This window comes from Mchenga conophoros, linkage group LG4 (genome assembly GCF_057382185.1).
Source record: "Mchenga conophoros isolate Kocher_MC1m ecotype Shallow Benthic linkage group LG4, M_conophoros_male_GT1.1, whole genome shotgun sequence".
Taxonomy (NCBI): domain Eukaryota; kingdom Metazoa; phylum Chordata; class Actinopteri; order Cichliformes; family Cichlidae; genus Mchenga; species Mchenga conophoros.
The window spans coordinates 18,827,286-18,854,143 of NC_140529.1; the positions used below are offsets into that span (position 1 = coordinate 18,827,286).

The 26,858-nt window shown below is 41.6% G+C and overlaps 3 protein-coding genes across 3 annotated transcripts; 1 reads left to right on the forward strand and 2 right to left on the reverse strand.

The window, feature by feature from the left end:
* Positions 1 to 259: 259 nt before the first annotated feature.
* On the reverse strand, positions 260 to 6,566 carry LOC146575886 (uncharacterized). The gene is made up of 12 exons (XM_085270801.1): positions 6,302 to 6,566; positions 5,506 to 5,617; positions 4,528 to 4,621; positions 4,222 to 4,276; positions 3,867 to 4,007; positions 3,297 to 3,457; positions 2,355 to 2,453; positions 2,082 to 2,227; positions 1,572 to 1,743; positions 1,377 to 1,489; positions 1,162 to 1,246; positions 260 to 955 (listed from the first exon to the last, which is right to left on the reverse strand). The coding sequence occupies exons 1-12, from the start codon at positions 6,417 to 6,419 to the stop codon at positions 896 to 898; spliced, it is 1,356 nt and encodes a 451-aa protein (XP_085126927.1). The 5' UTR covers positions 6,420 to 6,566; the 3' UTR covers positions 260 to 895.
* Positions 6,567 to 8,224: 1,658 nt separating this feature from the next.
* nudt9 (nudix (nucleoside diphosphate linked moiety X)-type motif 9) lies at positions 8,225 to 13,492 on the reverse strand. The gene is made up of 8 exons (XM_085270803.1): positions 13,337 to 13,492; positions 12,628 to 12,903; positions 12,426 to 12,512; positions 12,156 to 12,242; positions 11,831 to 11,942; positions 11,514 to 11,660; positions 11,314 to 11,398; positions 8,225 to 10,407 (listed from the first exon to the last, which is right to left on the reverse strand). Exons 1-8 carry the CDS (start codon positions 13,432 to 13,434, stop codon positions 10,262 to 10,264), a joined length of 1,038 nt encoding a protein of 345 aa, XP_085126929.1. The 5' UTR covers positions 13,435 to 13,492; the 3' UTR covers positions 8,225 to 10,261.
* Positions 13,493 to 15,125: 1,633 nt separating this feature from the next.
* On the forward strand, positions 15,126 to 25,531 carry mapk3 (mitogen-activated protein kinase 3). The gene is made up of 9 exons (XM_085270802.1): positions 15,126 to 15,499; positions 16,697 to 16,879; positions 18,707 to 18,896; positions 20,343 to 20,459; positions 20,578 to 20,692; positions 20,779 to 20,910; positions 22,703 to 22,812; positions 23,278 to 23,413; positions 24,757 to 25,531. Exons 1-8 carry the CDS (start codon positions 15,300 to 15,302, stop codon positions 23,404 to 23,406), a joined length of 1,176 nt encoding a protein of 391 aa, XP_085126928.1. The 5' UTR covers positions 15,126 to 15,299; the 3' UTR covers positions 23,407 to 23,413; positions 24,757 to 25,531.
* Positions 25,532 to 26,858: the final 1,327 nt, after the last annotated feature.

Here is a 26,858-nt window from a genome sequence, read left to right on the forward strand (position 1 = left end):
TTGTTGCGATGATGTTTTATAACTGGCACTGTTGTTCACAGGTTCTTACAAAAACAAAACATTCAAAACCGAGACACGACATCATATCCTGACTTCCATTCAATAGAAACTGGGACTGTAAACAGAGATCATCTGTGTCCAAACTTCAAGTTCACAAGGAAAAAAGCTTTAAAACACTAACATGTCACAATATTACATAAAATCCTTAAACCTTACGCTTAAGAAGAAAAGTAAAGTAAAAAAAAGTATAATCCATTAATGTATTGAACATTGCTTTTTTATTTATTCAAGTTTAAAACATGTTCACAATGTAGAAAGAAAATACAAAAGGTTTGATTGGTCACAGGTAACACTTCTTACTGCAGCATCAAGATGCGTGCAGACATCTGGATATTCTACATATGAGCCAACCTACACAACCTGCAGACATTCATGATGGGAAATGGATTCATTAACGAGTCACAAGCACTGTAAAAAACTCTGGTAAAGGTCCTCAGAAACAGTAGCTCATAGAAAGTGACTCACACAAAACAGCGCTTTAGGTCTCATACAGAAATATTATAAATAGTTTGGAAATGTTTAAATATCTTAAAGTGGTATAAGCCTGAAATCATTTCAGAGAAGAGGCACCGATATGTGTATATAAAATGTTTACAAAGAAGTCATCAGTAACAAAAGCTCATTTCATCTGCAGGTAGTGTGTGGTTTAACAGCTTTTTTTAATATAACAGAGATAACGTCATCTAAATGGGTAAAGTGGCTTTACAGTTCACAGCACCAGAACTTGGATGGTTCACCACCAAGAGGTCTGCAGAGCACGGCGGCTGGTGTGGAATCTTGGAAAAGTGATCGTCTAGTCCTTCGTGACAGTGGGGATATCTGCATGCATGCGTCTCTACAAGCCCATGTCGTGATCGCTGACGCTCTGGCGTAGGTAGTCTTCATACAGCTTTTTCTACAGGAAGAGAATCAACCATTAAAATCCCAAAATAATCCACTTCATGCCAGCAGAAGCAGTCACACTCATACAGGGATGCAAAGATCCAACTTTTTTCAGTTCTGGCACCCGTACAGATTTCTTTGCTTAGGCTTAGTGTGGTTGGAGCGGTCAGCAAACTGATATCTGATCAGTGCATCCTTATCCGCACACATACACACTACCTTTTTGGTCTTGACCACCTCCTGCACGTACTCCAGCTTCTCCTGCAGCTGCCTTTTCTGTTTGGTCGATAGAGTGGGTTGAGTTCTGCAAAGAATCAAAGGGAGAAGTGTGATGAGGTTCGCAGTGAACAAATAACATGAGGACATGCAAGTGCCTCGGGTACTGATGGATGAAAACGTCTAAAAGGCTGTGATGACACTGCGAAACTTCCTACCTGAAGATGAAGCGTGCAATAATGAGCAGGAGGAAGGACAGAAGCACCAGCCCAGCGCAGCCATAAAGCCGCTGCTCCACAGACAGGGAGTCAAATACTTTCACCGCGGGCGTCTGCACGACACAAGAGCAGCCTTATGTGAAGACCATATGCAACAGTTTCAACTATGAATGACGAGCGTGCTTGGCCACTGACCAGGTAGAGGGAGAGCGCCTCTGTACCCTCTCGGCCCAGAGCCGCCTCCAGCAGGTCCTGGGACAGAGCCCCCAGCAGCAGAAACGCCATCAGAGCCAGAGGGACGCTGAAACCCAGCAGAGTCAGGAAGCAGCTCTTGCAGCGTGCGCGTCGGTTCTCAACAGTGGTCTGCCTGCGTGAACAGATGGTCAGGTTATTCTCCGAAGGCAATTCCAAACAAAAATATGACTCACACGTTCCTCTGAGCACTCCTACTGAAGGATTCCCGTCAATCTTTATGGTTACACTTTAATTCAAGGTCAATGTATGGCTATTAAAAGGCGTGAACGCACAAACTCTTAAATCGATGTTAAAATTATTGGCCAAAAGGGCACCGTGTGCAAGAAAAACAGTGTCAGGAACCTCCTGCTGTGGCAATACCTTGTGAATAAGGGAGCAGGTGAAAGTAGCCTTTCAGAGGTGGTGTTCAGTGCAGTGTGAATTACAAAGTGAGTGTCTCCTCTGTGTTACCTGTCGTTACTGAGCTTGTCTGCGACAGCCTCAACAATGAGCTCACAGTCCCTCTCCAGAGAGTTGAGCGTGTTTTGGACCGTCTGGTTGATAGTTTTCTCGATGGTGCGACAAACCTCCTCAATCTGGTTGACGCAGCGGCTTGGCTGACAGCAGGAAGACAAACAGGAGGATTGTTTTTCTTCTAAACAGTAGTCTATAACAACTGGTGAATTGTGTGTGTGTAGAAAGAGTAAGGAAGGCAGAAAGATGAGATGAAAGAATCACTTTTACCTTATTTGGATTAGGAATGTAGATGGTGGGCATGTCAAACCCACACTTGTTGAGTCCGGGCCGCTTGCAGAGCTCCTGGACAATCTGCATCATCACCCTCTGAGAGAGCAGTAACAAAAGACACAGGAGTCAGGAGGAGACAGAACAAAGATGCAATTTTTCTGCTACTGATAGGGAGATTATCGACTGTATGTGGTGCTTTTCTGTTATTTAGTCATGCAAACAAAGTTAGAAATGCACCATTCACTTACTCATGAATACTGTGACTGCACAATGTCGTGTTTAAACAAGTATTATCTTACTGCAAATTAGGAAATCCCTTTAGTTTATGGACAGATCGAAATGAAATTAGAAATTACAAATATACTCATCAAGTCTGAAATCTGTGCTCTATTAGCTACAATTTCATCAGCGTAAAACAGACTTTGCAGCATATGAGGATCAACCACAAAAACATTTATCAGTTTCCTTTTCTGTGGATGGATGAATGTATTGATGGATATTAACAAACTTTGGTAAGATACGGCTCAACAGGCTGCGTATATACAACAGTTCCCTTTGGCAGGGAATCTGTGTCGCACTCACAGAAATCCCTTGGTGAAAGAAAATGTGGCACTTCAGACAGTTTTAAACCAGGCTCCAGAACAGGGAGCCACCTTTGTGACACAGAAAATAACCTGAAAGTAATCAGAGGGGTGTTCTTCAATGCAAGATTAATGAGCAAAAGCATCACTCAATCATTTTTCCATACCCAGTGCAGGTTTTGGGGGTTTTTTGTTGTTGTTTTTTTTATTCACTAGACTGGCAAAACACACCGGGTCAGCATACTTAGAAACTGCACTGCAGAGTGTGGGAAGGAATTATCTAATACAAAGAGAATGATGTAACTTTGTTTGTTCAAAGCGTTGACTCTCCTACAGAAGCTGCTGCTAGTATACGTACCTGTCTGTCCGACTCTCCTCCGGCCTCGTCAGCCTTGCTCAGGTAAAACCGCAGCCGGTCTCCATGCTTTTCATTCAGGCTCTCCACAATGTTGAGGGTGCGCTTGCACAGAGCCTGACCCATGGGGTCAAAGAAGACCAGAATTAGGTCACAAAGATCACCTGAGAGCGACAGTGAAAAGGGGCATTATTTACTACTGAGGAAACCCTGTGGATTTATTCTCATCGCATTATAAACTGGGTCGTAATCCCAACAAGTGTGGAATTTCTTTCTATTTCCCTGTTATTTAGTCAAACTAAGAACTTAAACTGCTTAAAGATGTGTCGAAGCACGCAAAGCTGACTCACAAAGCTCACTAGGGTAAATTAAAAGTACTAATGAAGAGATAAAAACTTGACTGATCATTCATTATAATGGAGAGGCCCACAAGCATCTAAATGACTCCAAATTGAGTGTGCTTTTAGTTTTGTTTGTTTCAGGTATCTTTGGTTTCACAGAGCTACCGCTCTCCTTCTGCATTACCAAAAGAAGATTGCTTAAAACTACCACAAGACAACAGCAGAAACCCACCCAGCCACAGGATGACCTCGTCCACGTCAAACGGATACTTCATATCGCCGTCCACCAAGCCTGGCGAATCAACAAACGTCACCAAGCTGAACCGTTTCTGTCGAGACGTGCAGATCTCTGTGCTCAAGTACTCTGAGACACCTGGGGAAGAATTCAGAAACACAGTTACAGTGAGTGCCTAGCATTAATAAGAACTACTACTCTAAAAGGTTTTCTCTTCCTATTCAACTGGGCGCTTTAATCATTTTTTGTTTGTTTGTTGGTACATACAAATCATTTTAAATGAATTCCAATAAAACGGCAAACTGCCAAAACACTGTCCATAGCAAATCTCTGGGCATATTAAATCTCTCACCTTTAAACTCCTGCAGAGGTTTGAAGTGTGGATACAGATGAAGGGTGGCGTTTCCCTAAAATAAATAAATAAATAAAGCAGAAGTAGATCTGTCACAGATAGTTTGCAAAAAAGGACATCAGGTACTCCAAGAACATTGAAACCACAAAAGACGAACTCATTTTAGTCCACAGTAATAAATCACTGTTACGAGGAGCAGACAGCTGACATTTTAAAGATGAAATGGCTCACGGTGGGAATGAGACGTGCCTTTTGAAAACACCCATAGCCCTGTCTCAAAAACAGAAAATGGACTGCAGCACTTACTGTGAGAGACTCTCTCTTGCGTCCACTTGTAACAAAGCTAAAGCCTTGGGTCTCAATTGCTACTCCAGTGCGCTGGATGTGCTCTTCCACGTACCTGAACAATAAGAACAGAAAGATCTTGATTATTGCTAATCTGAATAGTGTATAAAAACCAGAATGATGGGCGCAACTGAATGCTAAAGACACTGATAAAGATGGACAGGATAATTTAGTCAACTCAGATTCAGACGTGAGTCAAATGAAGATCCGAGAACATTTAGAAGTAATTGTAACTCTTTAAATACTGGTAATTTCAGAGGATACACACATGCGCTTTATTCAGTCTGACTGCTGTGCAACTGGGCAACAAATTAAAGGAAAGCCAACAGGCACCTTGGTCAGGTTTTAGTCTGATGAGGGCCTCCAGTGCCTGTTCCTTGGCACTGAGTTTACTCTGAGTTGTGCACCGATACATGGGCACATGGTTATCATGAAGCACAACATCCCCATCAGGAAAGAAATAGGATGAACACCAGGTTCCCTCTAACAGCTGATTAAAACTTCTGCAATCCATTGCTGTCATTACAATTGGTAATGATTGCAATGCTTTATATTAGGTTATGCGGTTGTGTCCCGGTGTTTTATATGCAGTGGATGCCACAACAGAAACACCTGAGACTTTGTCCCTCCTGAGTCCTACTTCCAATTTTCAGTTTTAAACATATTTGCCCGTCAAGTTCCTCCATTTTTTCACATTCCCTAATATCTATTTTAATGGTTGGGACAATCTCCTTCCAGGAAATTGCTAACATCTATGAGTCCTGAAGGTGTAGGGTTGCGGAAGGATTTTGCGGTTACGCGTACCTACGGCATAGATTTAACACAGAAGTCTCCTCATCCCAGACACCAGATTTCCATTACTTTGTCAGTTGGATAAGTGGTTAATAATCTGCCACCTATTTGCACTTGTGCAAATATTTATCCATAGTATATATTTACCAGTTGATGAAGGAGCTTTTCCCAGCAGAGTGGTTCCCCATCAGCAGCACTGTGATCTTTTTTCTGGGCGGCAGCAACTTCACACCAACCGATTCGGCCACTGTGATCAACCCTGAATATAACAGAGAGTAGGACACAGATGGTTTATTAGCTTCTGTAGGAAAGGAGAAAAATCATGGTGCTGTGTTGGGATGAGCAGATCTAAATGATAAGTGACATTTGGCATGTAAAGGACAATATCAAAGTTCTCAACTACTCAAAGGAAGCCATTTCGCTAGGTGATAGTCTTCTTTCTCTCATCATTCCCATTTTTTCACTTGGCATTTTGTCTCGTCATTATCTTTGAGATATATCAGCGAGATGTATGAGTCAACTGGCAGATCTGGTGCTGAAATGTTGCACACGTTCTCAATATACAGGATAACCCTGTGCTGCCAATACTGGAGATAGATCCAGATCCAGAAGTGTGCCTTGTAAACCTATATTAGAAGTTACATTACAACTATGCAACTGACTTATTAATAACAAACAGAGTGTCACATCAGTGGGTGACTGATTTAACCAGCATTAATGTTGACAGTCGCATCGTCAGCAAATATAAAATCCTCACTAGCTAACTCAGCTAACGGTTAGCTCCCCGTGCTTTGGGAAAGGCTAACGTTATGTACAAAGTTAGCTAGCTACCCCGCGGTGCAGCAAAGAGTTTGTTTTATCAACTTTAATATCAAACAGGTGAAAGGTGCAGGCGTCAGGTGAGATGCTGTCAGTTCCACGAGTTGTACGTCAGCCAACTCACCGCTGTCAGGATCCGTGTACAGTTCATGACAATCCCGCAAGATGCGCTCATCGCAGGACACACCGCCGGTTATCGAGTCTGAGTTTGCAGCACTTCGGCTCTTGATTTTCCCGGACATCGTTACACTCAGTGATGAATTAAAAGATTCACACAAACTTCAGCAAGCATATGAATTCCACCTCAATGAGCTAGCTACAAACAAAGCCTGTCTGCCTCGTTTGAATCGCCCCGGTCTGTGCCTTGGCCACGTCGTCAGCTTGGGCGGCTTTTGTTGCACGGGATTATGGGTAATGAAGTTTGGAATATGTCTGAGGGGAAGCGCCAAACATTTCCTGGTTAGACAGACATATTGGATATGTAGAGCTGTTTTTTAATAAACACAACATTTCATTAGGGAAACTTTAATAATTAAACTAGATTCCCTTGTGTTTAAAATCACAGCAAGTTATATCTGCAATTTTAAAAACATAAGTAAACGAGTATTTCAAAGCCAAGGACATTTACGTTCACACATGCTGCACCTTGAATGTAAAAATAATTTGTAAGCATCATGTTAGTAATAGCAGAAAAAGACTTTTAAGGATACCTGATCCCTATTTTGTGGGGCTCTGTGCAAATTAATGCAGACATGTTAGTGTATTTGTGGTCCAGACATTTTGGTTGGATTTTTAAAAACACTGTCGACTCACACCAAGAAGTTCCTTGGATTAAATCAAAGCATTGTCTTGCTGAACTATGCAAGGTCTTCTCTGAAAAGGATATCATCTGAGTGGGAGTGGGAGTACATGTTACTCTAAAAAACTGTATGCGACCTTTCCAGTGTGAAAGCTGTCAGTTTCATAAGCAATTATATACTCTTGAACTGAGTGCTGTTTACAAGCCAGATGGTACAGCTACTACTTTTAGTCCAAATGATGTAGTTTCCATGTTTTCAAAGTGAATTTTAAACTGTAATTAGTCCGAACACAGAAGACGTTTTCCACTTTGGCCCAGTCCATTTTAAGTGAGAATTGGCCCAAAGAAAAAGGCAGTATTTCTGGATCATGTTCATATATGGCTTCTTTTTAGCTTTAACCTAAATTTTTGGATAGTCTGGTGAACCGTGTTCACAGACGATGATTTCTTTCTGAACGAGTTCCTGAGCCCGTTTCATTCAAGAATTATTCAAGAATTATATCTGTTTTAAATCTAGTGCACTGAGGGCCTGAAAATCACAGGCAACCAATATTGATTTTTGGCCTTGTCCCTTGCACACAGAGATTTCTCCAGATTTTCAAAATCTTCCGATGATATCATGTACTGTCAATGATACAGTATTAAAGAATGCACAATTTTACATTGAAGAACATTTTTTCTTAAATTACTCCTTAATTTTGTAGATGCAGTTTTTATATAGATTGGTGAAACTTTAAGATGTTTTTCTTAATACAGTCTTTTTATATCCAATCACAACCTGTTGTCACTCAACCTAAATGCAAAATGTTCCTCCAGTTGCTTCTTTTTAGTTCCTCTTACTTTTCCAGTCTTTTTGTTGCCCTATCTTCTTTAGAGGCATGTTGCTGCCATCAAATTCAAAATGAGCCAATATTTTACATGAAACAATAAAATGATGCGTTGATATGTTTTCTCTGTTCTACAGTGAATGAAATACAGGTTTATAAGATTTGCAAATCATTGCATTCTGTTATTATTTACATTTTATACAGCATCCCATGTTTTTTAGAATTGGAGTCATTATTTGGCTATAGGTTTAAGCTCTAGCTCCACCCCTGAATTGGATACGTGCTTAATAAAATGGTTGGAACATCAGTTTGTACTAACCACTAGAAGCTGTGAGGGCCTGCACTACTATGCTGGTGGAAAAAGGGATCACTGCGCATACAACATAGAGTGCACACAGCAACACAGTGTGAGGCAAACACATTTAACTTGTTTAATATATGTGGGAATTTATTTTCACATGAATAGAATGCAAAGTACACATGAAACATTGGTGTAGCTCTCAATGGCACAAACAAAAACATATAAGGAAACTGTTTCTGGTGTGACTGTGTGAGCTGAAACCAGCTGACGTTGCTCACACAGTAACTACTTTATAATGGTGCATATTTAATGAGGAAACCCATACAATTGAACTCACGATTTCACAACAATGTACATTTTTAAGTTATGCAGACAAACATTTGAAAAATAATAATAATTTTAATCAGTGCAAGTTTCATAAGTAAACCCCTGTTAATTTTCACATTACACCTTATATTAAAAAAATACTTTACAGAACCTGTAAAGCTTTAAGACGAGCAATTAATGATACCAATAATTAAAGTGTTTGTGCAGAATTTTACTGCCAAAAAGCTGTCATCCAGCCCATAATTTTAGGGCTATAGTGCATCATATGCTTACTGAAGTGAAATTTAAACAGCAGAATTGGCCCTTACATGGGTGACATTGTGGTCGGAGAGCAAATAAAAGTTTTATAGGATTTGTGGTGCCTCCTGGAACTCTTGGGGCCCTAATTTGATTAAGGTTAATGCTTGATAAGCCCAACTGATGTCCTCATCAGTTTAGTCACGGTCAGGCCTGACAATACCTTGTAAAATAAGGGAGGAGCGCTTTCGCAGATCATTCATCCCAACAGCAGTTAGACTCTATAACTCCTCAATCATGATGTCATAAGTCACTGGACACTGTGAACATCCACGGTCACCACTTCATGCATAATGGACCTTCCATGACCTTCCAAGCGATATAGTTTATGTCTTCCATATTTCCAACTATATCCATAATCACATACTGTGTATGCTACCATTGTATATAGTGTATTATCTTACTTTTTTTCATTGATTGTACTTAATTGTATTTTTGTATTTCCTTCATATATCTGTACCTGAGCTGAGGTAACGCAAAAATTTCCCCGTTGTGGGATCAATAAAGTCTTATCTTATCTTATCTTATCTTATCTGGAAAATCAATCTGAAGACAAAGCAGCTGCCACTCCTAACGGGATTTTATAAATAATTATTTTTGGTTGTTGAGAATAGAGGACATGAGTGCCAAAAAGAATGAGCTAAATAGATGAATAAATAATTATTGACATTTGTCATTAATTATTTGAAATTGAAAATAATAAACTTATTACAAAATAATCATTCAAAATAGAGTTTCATTTAAAACATGTAATAAAAACAATTAACGCATTTCCAATTTGAACCCATTATTGACATAATTAATTATGTATTTATTCGATTCATTTTGGGACCCTCCATTCTGCAGTACCTTTAAATAACAGAGGTGTTAGTGTTTGTCTCACACAGATTTCAAGATCTTTCATGCATAATTCATCACTGCCTCCCTGATAAGTATCCCGACCTGTGAGATGACACGTTTTGATGTGTACATTTGGAAAGGCAGCCTGCTGATTGCAAAATGCTGTTTTACATCCACCGTCTGTTGCCACTCGAAACCATGTCTGCTCCTGCGCATCACCATCATCATATCCTTTTCACATGTAAAGATCAAAGCCAGATTCCACTTCTTTATTCTGATTTCTCCCCTTCCATTAATTTAGTAGTACTGTTATGTTCGGGAGATCATTGTGTTTGGTTAATGTGATACTTGTTAGCATTGAATACATTAGCATAATCTGTGCTTCCTCTTGTTCTTACAGGCTTATTTTTACTATCTTGGAAGCAGTCAGTCAAAGGGTTTAATCTAAATGTACAATAGTTCTCTTTTAGTATATCAAACAGCATGCTTAGCAGGCTATCTCTTTTAAACTGCAGAGTACATCTTTGGGAGTTTTAATATAAATTAATATGTGTTAGGGTTTTGTACATCAATCAGTGTAAGTAGGCTCACATAAAATGCCATGCTACTTCAGTTGATGAGCCCTCTCACCACACCAAGGGGCTGTAAGGCTTTTAAGTTTCCTTCTCTCTTAAAGCATTCATTCGTTTTTGGCTACCAGTGCGCTTTCCTCTCTTTGGCAACAATCTCCAGGAAATGGGAGTGGTTCGCATAAAGGGGGAAAGATGAGTCAAGGTCAACCCACTGGACCTGTCCGGCGTCATCACCAGCTTCCAGTGGCAGCTCGCTCACGCTGTTACCTGATGTAAAAACAAAGAGATTTGTTTGGTATGATCTTTTCTTGTGTTTACATATGAACACAAAGCTGGTAACACACAACGAAGATGGAAACCACCTCAAGAAGACTTCAGCGATCCTACTTTACAAACATGTACAGATAGAAATGGAGGCTACAGTGCTGACTGATCATCACTGTTGAAGTTCAGGGTCTGACTGTCTGACTGCTGGGCTGGGGTCAGCATTCACTCAATTTTAACATAACTCTGGCTTTTTCACTAGCTTAGCATCAGCATGATGTATGTGCAGATTCTTGCAACTTTACCAACATCCTCTTGTCCTTTTGTGCAATAAAAACAAAACTAATCTCCATAACTTCACTCCTCAAATAATGTGAGTAATAATAATTGAAAATTAAATATAATTACTGAATTTAATGGAGTAACACGTTCTTTAATTGTTGTATTACTGAAAAATCTAATGTCATTGTAGTTTTAAGTAACATATTACACCCAACACTGGGCGCCACCAACTACCAAGTCTTAAATCCAATCTGGAAGTGCTTTAAAACCTCCATTTCTTTTTTTCTAATATACAGCAGGGGGCGACTCAAAAAGACGTTTTAGGTTGTTTTAGGTCTTTGCGCCACATTGTGACTGACAGGTTGATACTTTTTGAATATGCAGTGTGTGAGGGTCAGGAAACCAAGACAGTGACCGCCAAAATCTTGAGGATGAATCTTCAAAACACGACTTAACGAACCAATGTGTGACATTAAAAGTGGCCACATTCATCTTTTATATACAGTATTACGGTCAAGTGTTTTATATTCATATACATTCATCAACTTTTTTAAAACGCTAGAAAAATGCTGACAAGCAGAGGTGAAAGAAAAAAGAAGGAATAGCATTCCTCATAATTAATGATACCTAAGTCATCGTGAAAGTTGACAGCAACCGTCTCCATCCAGGAATTGTCAGTGTTTCTGGGATCATCGACATAGCCCTTATAGACCTGAAGGAGAAAGATCACAAGCTGTCAGCCCTCAGAGAAAAAGCCTGATAGTTGACCTGACAGACCCACCTGGTGATTCAAATATGGCAGCAAACACATAAGCCACTTTACGAACCATAAATCCTGACGATTTGAAGAGATTGGTGATGCGCTGATGGATTTCCGCTCTCTCTGCTGGGGAACTCGAGAGCGAGTTCAATGCTTCTTCTGAGAACTCCCGCTGCAGTGTGAGAGAAACCTGCTCGCCTGGATCTACCATGCCCTGCAAAAACAACAACAGGACTATAACTTCTTACATATCTCCAAACCCCTCCCTTCCACGACAATGAAATCTTGTTTTTGCTGCCCTACAGCATTTTTGTAGACACCATATGGCAAGCAAGAATGGCGGGACGCCCCTGTATAGACAGAAGAAACATAAAAAACACTTACCCCAGGAATGGCCCACTCCCCACAGTCCTTCCTCTTGATAGACACAAACTGCAGAACAGGCTTTTGGGAGACTGAGTGGTGAATCTTTGCCCCTTTGACATCTACCTTCCATCTGTCAGATGGTGAAATGTGCATAAATGCAACCGGTTGTCTTTGAATTCATCGACTTTTAGCTATGATATGAAACTGTTTCAGTTGAAGTCAGCTTTCAGATGGATATCAAATTACTTGGCACTAATGTGCACTGAGATTTCCACTTTTAAATTATTCATGCGCGGTATGTGAGTGTGGATAATTGCACTGTGTAAAGCAAAAGAATAGGTACCTGGTGACTATTGGATCTGCTGCATGGTTGGGTCCCCATCGTCCTAGCAACCCTCTGCCTGCCAACCCTGTGCGTCCACAAGGATTTCTATGGGAGTAAAATTTTTTATATGGAGTTTTGAGACTTGTAAGCAATGCCTTTAACAATAACAGCTAATGAAACAGCTCTGCAGTGTGAAAGGTTTGCTAACACTGCAGTTACCAGGGCAAATTCTACTAAACTGGATGTTTTATTAAATATCGGAAAAACCATCTTAGAGGTATAACTTACAGCGGTTTTCCATTTTCCACTTTATAGCTTCCCTCAAAGCTCGTCCTGTCCACAGCACCATCCACAGTGTTAAACTTTGGAGAGGAGCTACAAAACAAGTGTAGAAAAAAAATCTATAATGCTTCATAGATCAGATTACATTACTCGCATGGCGCTACCAGAATGTACTTGATAAGCATTAAAGGTGCTATTTGTTGCTCACCCAATATCAGGATCCGCCCAGGCTGGGTTATTTAAAACTGAAGGGGCCGTGTAGCTGACTGGATTATACTCGGGCCACTTCTGAGTCCAGTCCACCTTGTCATCAGGCACAGACAAGCGCTTGATATTGGACCCTGGATACTGTGGGCATCTGGACTTTACATGAGGCCCTACTGAAGATGGCATGGTGGAGTGCCGGCGGCAGTAACTAGTGTTGTCAGCGCTGATGGTTTTACTGGTTGGGAAGGGGTAAGAAGAAGGGCAGGAAATAGCAGGCCTAAAGGAGAGAGAAGATAATGTAAGTACTCCACATGCACTCCTTTCTCTCCACATTATGAAAATGCCATTGCCCCTCAATGATGACAAGAAATATCTTCTGTCACACGCACATAGATTAAAGGAGTAGGCCGTTAATCAGTGCAGGGCAGCGGGATTACAGCTGCTGTTACACAGCTGCTTCTGCCGTGTTGAAATCTGTACAGTGATCATTCTGTATAGCTGATCTTCAGTGGTCATGTCTATAATCTCGTGCATATTAACATCTATTTTGATATCCATTGTGAATAAATTGGATTGTGCATATAACCCAAGCCACTGCACAGTACTAAAATTACCTGGTGAGCACTATTCAGTCAGACTTTATATTTCCCTACGCTTATTAGCTTGATAGCTTCAAGGTAAAGGCTTATAAGTAATGTTCCCGTCCATACCTTACTCCGGAGGTCCAGACGGTATGCGGGAGTCCGAGAAGAGTAAACGCTAAACGAATCGGTCCGACCAAGTGTCGCCGCAGGGGTAAATGTATCATTCCTCCAATCAATCAGTAGCCTAGAAAGTACAACACAACGGAAACCAGGAAGTGCAACGCCCTGCAAGGTGACGTCCGCAAAGGGGTGCGCCTACGACGGTGGCGCTCGTTTCCATAGTGATCGGCCATTTAAAGTTGATTTAAAAAAAAAAGATGACCGACAGGTAAATGAATGTCCTGTATTTGACATGTATAGCTTAGTGCAACATAAAAAAATAAATGAAAATAGTGTTGTTGTTTTTTAATGTTTTGATCGATATCTGCATAATGTGCGAACGTTTGTAAGCTTTTAGAAAACATTTCCGTGTAAGTGTCGGTAAATTGTTAAAAACGCGGAAAGAGAAAAATTAGAGAAGGGAGTCAGTTTGACCAAACAACAACCTGATGACCTTCTCTGGGTGAGCACTTGGTGACAGTGAGTAGGGAAAATTCGCTTTCAACAGAAAGAAACCTCCTGTAGAGTCAGGCTCGGGGAGGACCAGATCGACCGGGTGGTGAAGGGAAAGAGAAGAGAACCAACACAGCCAAGGTTTAATAATCACTGATGAGTAAATTCAATAGCACAATGCAGCTTAGCGTAACTAAGGGGTGGTTCAGGGTCACGTGATCCAGCTCTATAAGTTTTAACAAAAAGGAAGGCTTTTAGGTCTAATTTTGGAAGTAGATATGGTGTCTGTCTCCCAAATCCAAATTGGGTCCTGGTTCCACAGAAGAGAGAATCCTGGGGCTCTGCCTCCTATTCTACTTGTAAATACTCTTGGAACCACAATTAAGCCTAGAGTCTGCAAGCAAAGTGCTCTGTTAGGATAATGTGGTCCTATGCACGATATGATGGGGCCTGACTATATAAGTGGTTGTATGTGAGTAGACGAGTTTTAAATTCAATTCTGGATTTAACCGGGGGCCAATGAAGAGCAGCAACTCCATGGGAGAAATATGATCTCTTTTCCCCATCTCAGTTAGTACTCTCACTGCAGCAACAGTACTTGAAAGAGACATATGTTTATGATAGATAGATAGATAGATAGATAGATAGATAGATAGATAGATAGATAGATAGATAGATTATTTTATGCTGTATTTTATTATTATTATTATTATTATTATTATTATTATTATTATTATTATTATTATTCTGGTGTATATGGAAGAAGAAACATCCTGACACTAACACTTGTATATGTTTAAATGATGTTTGATATTTACCAACAGTAGTTGCCAGCTATATACTGGTAGTATTATTGCTGTTGTAATGTATAAATAATAATGTGATGCCTTGTGTAATAAACCTGACATACAATAAAGTCTGTGTACATGTAAACAAAAAAGCCTCTCCTGTGACATTATCCTGCCACGGCGTGTTCAAACCACCATTTAAAACTATTTTTATTGTTCTAAAATATTTAATATACAAAAAAACAAAACAAGCCAAAGTTCAAATTCATCAGAAACTATTTAATTTGTTTTCCATAACAGCCAGCATGCAACATATTTCGGCACGCCCACTCGCGGCTGCTGCAAGTTTAATTCTTGTATGGCCGCTTGTTTTGCCTCACTACAGCAGCGGAGTAGGCGGTGCCTGTCGTTTGGTGCCAAATGACACGCTGCCGCCCAACGGAACCATCCTTTTAGTTAAATCTAACGCAACTCTTGCACGCGCATTTACGCTGACTGCTGAGACCAAATCCCCGCTCGCGCACGAAATCCATTTACGCTCCAGTAGTAGAGAGGGCCCAGTTGCTGCGCCCCGTCAGTCACACAGTCCGCACGATTAAAGCCTCAGACGGCCGTTAAAGAGCAGCTGAAAGCGGCGGCGGGGCCTAGTGACACTCCCTGACAGTCTCGGAGCGGTTTGGAGAGGAAGAATGGCGGATACAAGCAGCACTGCGGCGGTCGCGGCCGAAGCCTCCGACAGCGCTGCTGCTGCGCCTGTTGCGCCCGATGCACCGCCCGTAGCTCCGGTGCCCAGGACTCCAGCCGAGTCCGTGAAAGGACAGATTTTTGACGTGGGCCCCCGCTATACGAACCTGTCGTACATCGGGGAGGGTGCTTACGGAATGGTGTGGTGAGTAGTAGCGCTTGTCATCTCTTGTCGGGCTACCGTAGCGCGAAGCGAACGCGCTAGCTAACATAATGTGTTTATTAGCAAACACTGTGAGCCAGCTCGCTTTAGCGGCTGTATTCTACAAGCGGGGTCGAGTTAATGTGTGTTCAGTCACGATGATTGGCACTTAAGACACTGTTGAACCTCTTGAGCAGCCTAGCTTTACGGTGACTCGGGTTAGCCGAACAGCCACAGGCGTGGCTATGAGCTTTACAGGAAACAAGATTTGGGGAGTGTTTGCGCAGGACGTAGTTTGCTACTGCAATCAGATCTTCTTCTGCAGGCGGCGTTTGACCGCAGAGGAAAGTTGGTTATCGCTGTAGCCACGTCCGGAACCAGCCTCAAAATCGCTCCGATCTCTGTTTTAATTCTGACAGAGCTGCTGCGGAGGATGCGAGTGACATTTGTGAGCCTTGCCGAGGCCTCTCCCTCGTGTTATCGACGTATGAGAGCTGCACCTTTTCGTGTGGACGTGTCCAACCATGTTAGATGCGTTTGATTATCAGTGTCATGTCGCTGCGTTCACAGCTCGGCCTCATGAACAATCAGATGGCACAGCAGCGAGATGGATGTTGGGCCCACACATCCCACCTCAGCAGGGCGCACACACCGTGCGGCTCTCTGCCAGCTCTGATAGCATAGTGCTATATTGTTTGTGCCATCGTGGTCACGTGACTTTGCTGCTGCTGCTTTCCCTGTTTGTAAACATTGACAGCAATAACTGTTTGGCACACTGACAGCGATCCAAGTGGTCTTGGAGTGTCTGTTAAACATGCGAAAGCTCCAAAACTTACATACATCCTCGCAATATTTCAGTGTGTTGTGCAACCCAAGAATGATCTTTCACTTAGTGTTCCTGATAAAGATGAGTGTCTTTTTTTAATGCAAAACTCACCACAAGAAAGAAACCATCCTCACCTTTTTTTCCAGCCCTGCCTGCTCCTCATGCATCCTACATCTCCATCGTGCTGACACTGCGCCCACACTCCGGCCTACAGCTACAGTGCTTCTCAACATATTACAGCCAAAAAAAAGCCCCATTGCTTGTTGTTAGTAGTGACAGTTTGAAGCACCCTTATGGAGCTCAGTGTCAGCCCAGTTTGTAATACCGTATCTATGCAGTGTGTAATCTGACCCCTGTCCTGTGCCTCTTCCCAGCTCTGCTCTGGACAACTTGACAAACCAGCGCGTAGCCATCAAGAAAATCAGCCCATTCGAGCACCAGACGTACTGCCAGCGCACGCTGAGGGAAATCAAGATCCTGCTGCGTTTCCACCATGAGAACATCATCGGCATCAACGACATCATCAGGGCACAGCAGCTCGACAACATGAAGGATGTGTATCCTGCTTTTTCCATACGTGTTAATTTATGGTTAAAAAAATCAAGCAGGCAGTCACACTGAGATTGAGATGTTACTAAAGGAGAGACAAGAACATGGTTACATTAAAACTGTCTCAAGAGTCCATAAACTCTAAACAGAGTTTAATACCTGAAGCAAGTTCTGCGAGGTTGTTGTTGTTTCAGGGAATATGTGAGATCAAATTTTTACTGTGAAGGAAGTGAGCCATCTTTAAGATGCTGAGAACAATGACTAATATGAAATTTGCGAGTTTATTATGCAAACGCACTGTAGCACACTATTCTTTACTGGATTTAGCCAATGAAGAAGTCATGCAGCATCATGATGGTACAGATGCTGAAGTCAACTGCAGGTTTGTGTGTTTAAAAAGACAAAGTAGGGCTGTTTGATTACAGATGTTTTTGGGGGGTGGGGCTCAAGTACAGGTTTAGCCCTCACCTGTAACATTTGTGACTCTCGCAGAACTTCAACCACCTCTGGTTTTTCTCTCTAAGCTTGTGGCTCGGATAAGTCAGCTGTGACTGCACAGTTATTAAAATTGTGTGGCTTGTGGTGAATTTAGACCAGACGAGCAAACACAAATTATTAATCCATCTTTTACTTGCTCTGTGTGTGCATAGAGTTAAAGTCAGTAGGATGGGTTAAGAAAGGAAACCTGGAAACATTAATGCTGTGGCTGGTAGAGATCAATCAAATCTATAATATCAGATTTGCTTCACAGAGCGAAACATTTTCATCAAATGGCCTCGAGAGTCAGTCATTTGACCACTTTACTCAAACGGCTTGAGCTGCTGAATCATTGCTAAGATCTCTGTTATTCAGCCACATTGGGCAGTAGCGAGCATCCTCGGAACTCGGCACTGACTGAGAACAGTTGCATTGTCTTCTGAGAAACGGAAAGGAAATGCATGAGTCGCATTTTTTGTGTATCCTGTTGTTTTATCTGCTTGGTTTGCTTTACTTAGTCACGTAGTGTTTATATGAACTCGTGAAAACTTGACTGAGTTTGCTAAGGATAATCAAATCTGTCCGCTGATGGCATCATCATTTAGTTACTACTTTCTGTGTGTAGCTCAGCTGGTTAGTGCACCGTGCACTGTGGGCCTCTTAACCCTTTAACAAGTGTCATTCAGCCTAAGTGGACTTATTTTGGACTCAGGAACCATTTAAATGTTCTCTAAAATGGTCGTGTAGTCACAGTAATATTAAGCACTTGTCATAAAAATCTAGTTTGAACTATTTTTCTGTCTGTGTTCAGATATCAAATGGTTTGTGTCACAATGATGCAGCGAATATTGCTGTAAAACTCGTCTTCTTTTCTTTCCAAAACAATTTTTGTCTTTATCACAAACTGTAACAGTTGTGATCATTTAGGAGCGTTTTTTAAATCAACCAGGACTGTGCGCACATCTACCTGTCAGACTTTCCTCTATAAACCTACTGTTAATACTTGCAATACTTGCTGATCTGGATCTAGAACAGTTGAATGATTGAAATATGTATTTATGCAGTGCTGCAAAAGGATACCGAAGTATAATGGATATTCTAAATTTGGTAAAGCCACCTGTAGGCTCTTTTGGGCTATGTACACTCCTGCTAGAGTCTGTAGTCATTTAGGTTTTCTGTTGTTTGATTTGCACAACAAAATGACTCCTGACCTGAAAGGTTTACGAAAAAGGCTTCAGCCGATTTTCACTGGATTTGAACCATATTTAGCTGCAGAAAGCATCCACGAAGTGTTCCTATCCTCCAGCATCAGTAGATACTAGCTGTTGTTGTCCTCCTTGACCCGTGCATCCTTCTAGCTACATTGTGCAGACCCTGATGGAGACCGACCTGTACAAGCTACTGAAGAGCCAAAGGCTAAGCAACGACCACGTCTGCTACTTCCTCTACCAGATCCTGCGAGGCCTCAAGTACATTCACTCCGCCAACGTGCTGCACCGGGATCTCAAGCCCTCCAACCTGCTCATCAACACCACCTGCGACCTCAAGGTTAGCTCACATGTGCATGCCGCAATCACCATTTAAAACGACAACAATTTATTTATTTTTTTTTCCCTCCCCTTGGTGTGGGATAGTGGATTTTACATACTTGATACAGCATATGAAGGCTCTGAGTGTAAATCTGGTCATTTGACATTTATGTGCTGCAAAGTCAGTGTTATGTGGCATTTAGGCCATTTATTTCCATGTAATTAAACATAAAAGTAGCATTGTGGGCAACAGCGGTTACATCAGCCAGCTCTCAAGAAGATTAAAAAAAAAACTTCGAAGGAATGTTTGAAGGCTCTGCCAGGAAAACCAGGTTGCTACTGTTTTAATGATACAGTCTTTGGGCCTTGTAATGTATGCTGTATTTAGAGCTTAATTGACGGCTGTGTCGCTTCCCAGCTGCAGTGTGGTTTTGGTCCATCCTGGCCACGGCTTCGGACCACATCCGGGTGTTTTATTTTGAAAACTGACCAGATGCCCAAGGCCATTCTTCTCTCTTACTTTCCTTCCTGCTCAATCAGCTCTGTGCGGTGTGATGCGGCGCTTGTCAGAAATAGACCCGGCACATATTTTTAGCTAAGCAGAGAACATCTACCTGGAAGCTTCTGAAACGCACCGCAGCACATCTGATGAGAATGACAAGTGTTCACCTCAGCTGGCTTCAGTCAAATTTTGCACTTTCAATGAATTTTAGTATGAAATGACTAGGCTCTCTAGCTCATGCTTCTTATTTTATGGCAGAAAACAATCCTGAAAACGATCCTAAAAACACCTCTCATGGTGTCTAAAGTAAGTAAGGATGCAACCACACAGTGTAAACGGTGTTTCTGCGAGTGTATTGGGAATTACAGATAAATGATAGGAATATCTTATCTTTTAAGGAATCATAAAGATTTTGTAAGAAAGTGCATAAAAAGTGATGAAAAATAATTAAAAAAAAAAAAAAAACAGTAAAACTTGAATACAAGGCAAACAAAATCTCATCTCCAATCTTTTTTTTTTTTTGTTGTTGTTGTTGTTATTTTGAGCCATTTGTTTCAATGTTGCACAGCCTTAGAGTAGTCCGGGTGAACTATGAACCTTCAGCCATCAATCCCTGGATTAGTTGGATCATGTGGGAGGAGTAAGGAACAAAGGCAGCTCGTGTTGCTGTGGTTTTCTGAAGCCTTCCCTTCCAGAGGAATAAATGCATCTAAACGAATGTTCCTGCAGCTATATACTGGATCTGTTTCCCAACAATGTTACTTACTGTACGTTTCCATATAACAAGACCAAAATCATTTAAAATAACTGTGTTGCATGCATATTAAACAGAGAAGAAAACTACATCTAAATCTAAAATAACTTTCTGAACATGCTTCACTACTTTCAGACACTCTGGAGTTTTGTTCTGGGCCAGCTGGCAGACTGCTGTTTTTGACCTCTGACCCTCTGTGTTGTTGTCAGATCTGTGACTTTGGCCTGGCGCGGATAGCCGACCCAGAGCACGACCACACTGGTTTTTTGACTGAGTATGTGGCTACTCGTTGGTACAGGGCTCCAGAAATCATGCTCAACTCCAAGGTAAGACTGTGGGTAACTGATGAGGGTTTTTTTTTTTTTTCCTTTTTAATTTATTTAGTTTTCGATAAATAAAAGATAAAAATCACAGTTGGGCTAAGTGCGTGTGTTTGTGTCTCAGGGCTACTCAAAGTCCATTGACATCTGGTCGGTGGGCTGCATCCTGGCTGAGATGTTGTCCAACAAACCCATCTTCCCTGGGAAACACTACTTGGACCAACTCAACCACATACTGGGTGAGACATACTTCTCTCTTATTTCCACATTAGAGATCAGTGATGTTAATGAGCAGCCGTCTTGAGTCTCCTTGTGTTTTTTACAGGCATTCTTGGCTCTCCATCTCAAGAAGATCTGAACTGCATTATTAACTTGAAGGCGAGGAACTACTTGCAGTCCCTGCCTGAAAAACCCAAGATCCCGTGGGAAAAGCTGTTCTACAAGGCAGACCCTAAAGGTACTGTGGCATGGTTTATTTGCAGTCCTGAATACTAGCAAGGAGTGGACATTTATATACTTCAGCATTGCTAAAGATGCAGTGTTTCACTGACTTTATCAAGACGTTACCCAACAGAAATGTACAAGAAAGCGTACTTTCTTTATGACACTAAGTCATGCTCGATTAGGCCCATGTGAGAATATAACTGGTAATTTCCCCATGATTTCACAGCTGCTGAGTTTTCTTCTCTGGATATAGTTTTGATTATCAAATGAGCTAAGGTTCCCCACAGTTTTTACTGATCTAGAAAAAAAATCTTGAACTAGTAATCAGTTGTTTTTTATGCCGCCTCAGGCAGCTTCCTCACCTAACTGTGTTTTCATTGGTGCGAGTGCATCTAGGGCAGACTATTTCCTGAGCCCTGTACTTCAAATCAAGTTCAGAATAGCCAGGTTGTCTTTCTATTATCTGATTAACTTATGTCTGCTACTAGGTCGATGCCTAATTTATGATCTTGCGCAAACTGTTTTGTTTGCGTATGGATTGAGAGAGAGAGAGAAGGGGGGGGGGTGGGTTTGCACCCACCATAAATGTGCTCCAACATCCCAGCTGCACGTAGCTGGTCGGGGAAGACCTATGTGTTAGTCGAATGCTGATTGTTTGACAAGAGGGTTGTCGAGGCATGGGATAAGCGTAGAGAAATCATCAAAAATCATAAAATGCAGCATGGAAAGCACTGTGCAGTGGAAACATTTCATTGTTTGTAACACTGTTTCACTTCAGTTTTTTGTGGGTTAGAACTTCTCTCTTCCCCTTGGCTGGCTGTTGTACCAGCAGCACCAGTAAGAATAACCCTCAGGCCTGTTCTACCACATATTTTGTATGCTGCCTCCACTGACAGCAGATGTTCTCTACAGGTAGATGGGCAGCCCACGCACTACCAGCGAACTGCCAACTTGCTGCCGCCACTGAACTAAAATTTCAGTTTCAACCGACATGCGTATCCAAGTTAACCCCGGAGTTTTCCATGCACCTTCAGATGAAGAGGGTGGTGCTGAATTTTTACAAACCGAGATAAAACTGTTCCATAGGAAAAGAGGTTGAAGACACGACAAATAAATTAATGTTTAAAATAAGGTTTTGTTTGTTATTATCGTTTCAGCTGCACATTCTGTCACGTTTAAGTGTCCGAAAACAAGGCAGACTCCAACGCGATTGATGTGGTTTATTTGCAGTCTTGGCGTATACAAATACAAACAGGTGTTCTGTTTTAGGATCCTATATTAATGCTCATAAAACACTAAAATAGTTAATTGTTTGCAGCCAGTCAGGAGAAAGTTGCCTCTAAGGTACACACTTTATTAGGGCACAGGGGTGTGACCTCACTTCAACAGATGTCTATGTAAATGAGATCAGCTGTAAATCAGGATTGCTGTGAGCAACAGAGATTTCCTGTTAGCGACCAATTAGCAAACAGCAGCATCAGGAAATGATTCACATGATAAAAACCTGCACCAACGCCTTTAAATAAGCTGTGATATATTGGATAGAGAAATTGCCATATTATTATAATGCATTTGTCTCAACTAATATTTAAAAAATGGCTCATTTTGTGTGTTTGTGTGTTCTGAGTGAGTGGCAGGATTTAAGAAACTGTTGGAAACTGAAACGCATCAAACTTCTGGAAATGTTTCACGTGATGTTTGCTCGGGTCATCAGTTATCGGGTGAAAATTAAAGAAAAGCTGTAGGTTATATTTTTGCATAACCTGGCGAGTGAACTAACTAAGCTCCTTGTGACTTTAATGCAGCTCTCGATCTGCTGGGCCGCATGTTGACCTTTAACCCCATCAAGCGCATCACCGTCGAGGAGGCCCTGGCTCACCCTTACCTGGAGCAGTACTACGATCCTTCAGATGAGGTAAAATACAATCTTTGTTATGTGCAAAATGCACAAAGTGTTAAATTTGTGTGGTAAAGAGTTTTACACAACATACAAGCTACATAAGGAAGCTGGGTTTAGCCATTTTTCTACCGTAAGCTAAGATTTGATTTGATTTGCAGCTATATTGGACTGTGCTGTGAAGCCTCTTAGCAGTGTTTGGATTAAGTATTAAGTTTCCTCTCAGGTTGTGTAACTATAAGAGATTCAGTGCAGTAAACACATGTTCATTGTACTGTAGACTTTATTTTACCTGTGAGATTACTGCTGCTTTGTGTAAGTGTAATAATCGTGGTTATGGTGTGTGGTGTCGCAACAGTGTGAAACTCATGCAAGCCACCACCACACTGCGCTTCTCACTTTGCAAATGCAGAGCAGCGTTTTCACGAAATGACTCGTAACATTCTGCTGCTGTCTGTGCGTGCGTGTGTGTGAAACGTGCAGCCTGTCGCAGAGGAGCCCTTCACTTTCACCATGGAACTGGACGACCTTCCCAAAGAGAGGCTGAAGGAGCTGATCTTTGAGGAAACGGCCCGTTTCCAGGACAACTACCAGCCGCCGGTTCGCTCTTGAGACACAGGTACACAAAAAAGGCTGCTTTCTTTGCACCCAAACTCAAAGCAGCAACACAAGGTTAAAAACACAAAGTATATTATGGAAGAAGACACACACTTTTCCCCACATTAGCTAGATTTAGTACTTTTTCATAACACCTCTACATTAAGTTCTTTTGGAAATCTTTCTTCCTCACCTCATTGGACTACACAGCTACAGCTTGAGCTAGTCTTTCTAGTTTGAAGTCTTTTCTGCATTATTTGAGGCTAAAATCAGTGGGGGTTTTGGTATTGCTTGAGCTAATCTCGCACCATCTTAGTGATGATTACAAACATGCCTTGCATTGAGAAATCCTTTCAGATCAGGCTGAGATAAGCCAAAGAAAATCAGGAAAGTGAGATTTTTCAGATCTAGTCAACAAGCTGTAAGAGCTCTGGATAGATTTAGTTGTGGTGTGCATCCACTAGATGTCAGTGGAGTCAAGTGCTGCTCATGCAGACACTTAGACAAGCCACAGCCTAGAGTGCAAACTTGTTACAGATCTAAAAAACTACAGTAAATGTACAGAAGCAGTTTGCTTCCAGATTGGGGAATTTTGGTATACATTGACAGGACCTCACAAAGTAGTTGCTGATTTGTCGGCTGCACATCCATGATGTGAATCTCCCGTTTGATGAAGATTTAACTTTGAGTACAGTTTGAGGTTTTTGACATTGTGCGTTACAGTATCACCACAAGCCTCAACTATGATATGAGGCAAGAAGGATCTGTGCTTTCATGTAGTTTACCTTAAATTCTTACCCTACCAAATGTCACAGCTGAACTGAAAACTGTTGTTGTTTTTTTGTTTTTTTAAGCCTCAGGTTCCTCTTCTTACCAGGAAATTAAAGAGACGCTCTTCTGCATATCCGTCTTGTAAGGCGTGGTTACTTGAGTTACTGTTGCCTTCCAATCAATTTGAAGCAGTCTGGCTATTCTCCTCCGACATCAATAAGGGATATTCACCCAGAAAACTGCTGCTCATTAGACATTTTCTCTCTTTCAGACCATTCTCTGTAAACTTTAGAGATTGTTTTGTGGGAAAATCCCAGTAGCTCAGCCCTTACCTGCTGTCATGTGATTTGATGGGTAGATATTTGTGTTAATAAGCAGATGTACCTAACAACAAAGTGGCCGGTGAGTGCAAGTGTCCACTGAAAAACGTCTTTCCTTGACCGTTTTATTCTACATATTAGGTCACATTTGGTTTCAGCTGCACTACGTCCTGCATGCAATCGGTGGTCAAATGTTACTTGGCAGGATTCTAATAATAGGATTAAATGATGTCATTATTAAAGTCTTCTGTTTCTTTTTCTTTTTTTTCTTTAGTCCTGAGGAGTGACAAAGAAGCGCAGAGGCTCGGAACAACTTGCTAAAAATAAAAGAAAAACGCATCATCAAGAAACCAACAAAAAGATAAAACCAAGAAATACAAGCATTAAATTGCTAATCTTTCCATTTCTACTGCAAAGAGAGAGCTAAGTTTAAATTTGATTTCTGTGCTTGGGTGGGATGGTAGGGTCTGTCGTACTGTTTTAGTTCTTTTTTTCTTTCTTTCTCCATTTTTATGCCTCATCTACAGCAACACGCTGTCCCTTTCCTCCTCATCAAACCTTTTCTTTCATGTCGCTAACCTGTCTGAGCTTCTCCTGTTTCTCCTCTTTGTGTAGCCTCCTCTCATGTATACACACGTACTACTGTATTAACCAACACCATAACTTTCTTGTCATGATCCATGTAAATTACGACCTTGTAAAACTGAGGGCTAAAAGAACGGGGTATGTTAAATCGGGTGTGTATGTACATACAAAAAAAACTTGTTTTTTCTTTTCTTTTTTTAATTGTGCTTGTTGCAGTTTTTGTTTGTACAACATTGTTTAAGGGTTGTTGTTTTTTTTTCTTTTTCTGAACACTTGATTTTGAAACAAACCGATGTTTTTACTGGCATGTTGGCAGGATTTCATTTGTTATCGGTCTTTTTCTTATAAAAGTGTATGATGTTCATATGAATGCATGCATTCCTGAAAACTTACCAAAGTGGCCGAGACATGCAAGGGACTTGGCTGGCGAGCAACATGGGAATAATAAAAGAGCAGGCAGACTTTTCCCTCCTTCTTATATGTGGACAGTCGGTTGTATCCAGGAGGCCGTGCATGACTTGGGCTAAAAGCATAAAAATAGTTTCTCTTATTATGTGTTTGTGCAGTCATAGCGTTCATACTAACGCCCATGGTGCTTTGTGCTGGGTCAAAAACGCCCAAATTATCGCCACTCTAGGAGAACTGCACGTAAACCATCAGCCTAACTGAGTTGAAACGTTTTCCTTTATTAAATGTAAAACGGTGGGGTCGCTGAACACGCTCTCAGTCTTATTTTCTGTAACCATTTTGGTGAACATGCATCCTAGAAAATGGGGTCTGGTTTTGTTTGACCCGGGGTGCCTGTCATTGAGGCCTAACTGCGAGCGAAGACTCAAATCTAGCCACCCGTTAATACAGAGTGGGATCTCCTCACCTTAAGCCACCGGGGAGACGAGAGCAAGCTCATTAAAATTCCTACTAGGAAACTAGTAAAACCTGCTTTTGGTTAATGTGAGAGCTGATTGCACGTGGCAATGACTACCTGTTTTTGGGTTTCTGTTTTTTACGACTCCTGTTGAAACCAGTTGTCGGCTCAGCGCACAGCCAAGCACCCATCATCGCTCTATGGTTGTGCTGTATATATTATATTTCCAGTTACTCCTTACTGGGTTGTTTTTTGTGTGTGTTTTTTGGGGGGGGCTGTGTGTAATTTTCCCAGCTTCCTTTTCTGGTTTCTCCAGAGTGTTTTCCCTTAGCTATGTCCTTGCATCTGTTTGGTGTCTGCTCCCTCCTGTCTTTGCTCTGGATGTGACTGTATTAACCGTTGTTTGGTAGATCACATACCTGAGAACAGTATAGGATGTCCCTCCCCCTCCAGAAACAGACCAACCCATGCACTGGGTCATCCCTCTCATGCAGAGCAGTGATGCTAACAGATGCACCTGCGCCTCGTGTTTTGTGCTTTGTTTTTTTTTTTGGTTTTTTTTGCAGCAAACATCAGATTTGTGTCGCTCTCTGAAGCCATAGCCAGCACTCTGGGATCAGTGTGAGGCTTTTTGGTGCATGTGGTAATGCTCATTCTGGTTGTTCAGCCACCCGACTCTCACCGTGCTTTTCTCAAAGGGCTGCCTTCCACTCCTTGCTTTTTTTTTTTTTTTTTTTGTAAATGTACCCGCCTCTTTTCTGCTTACTCACAGCTGAATTGGTGAACACTGCGCGCCACCGCTGCCGCTTTCCGCCTCCCTTCTCTGGTAGCCATGTGTCCGTCTCACCCACATCATGGACGAGGGAGAAACTCGCTCCAATCACGCGACTCAATCAGCACGTCTGCACTTTGTCTCTCCAGCCTTG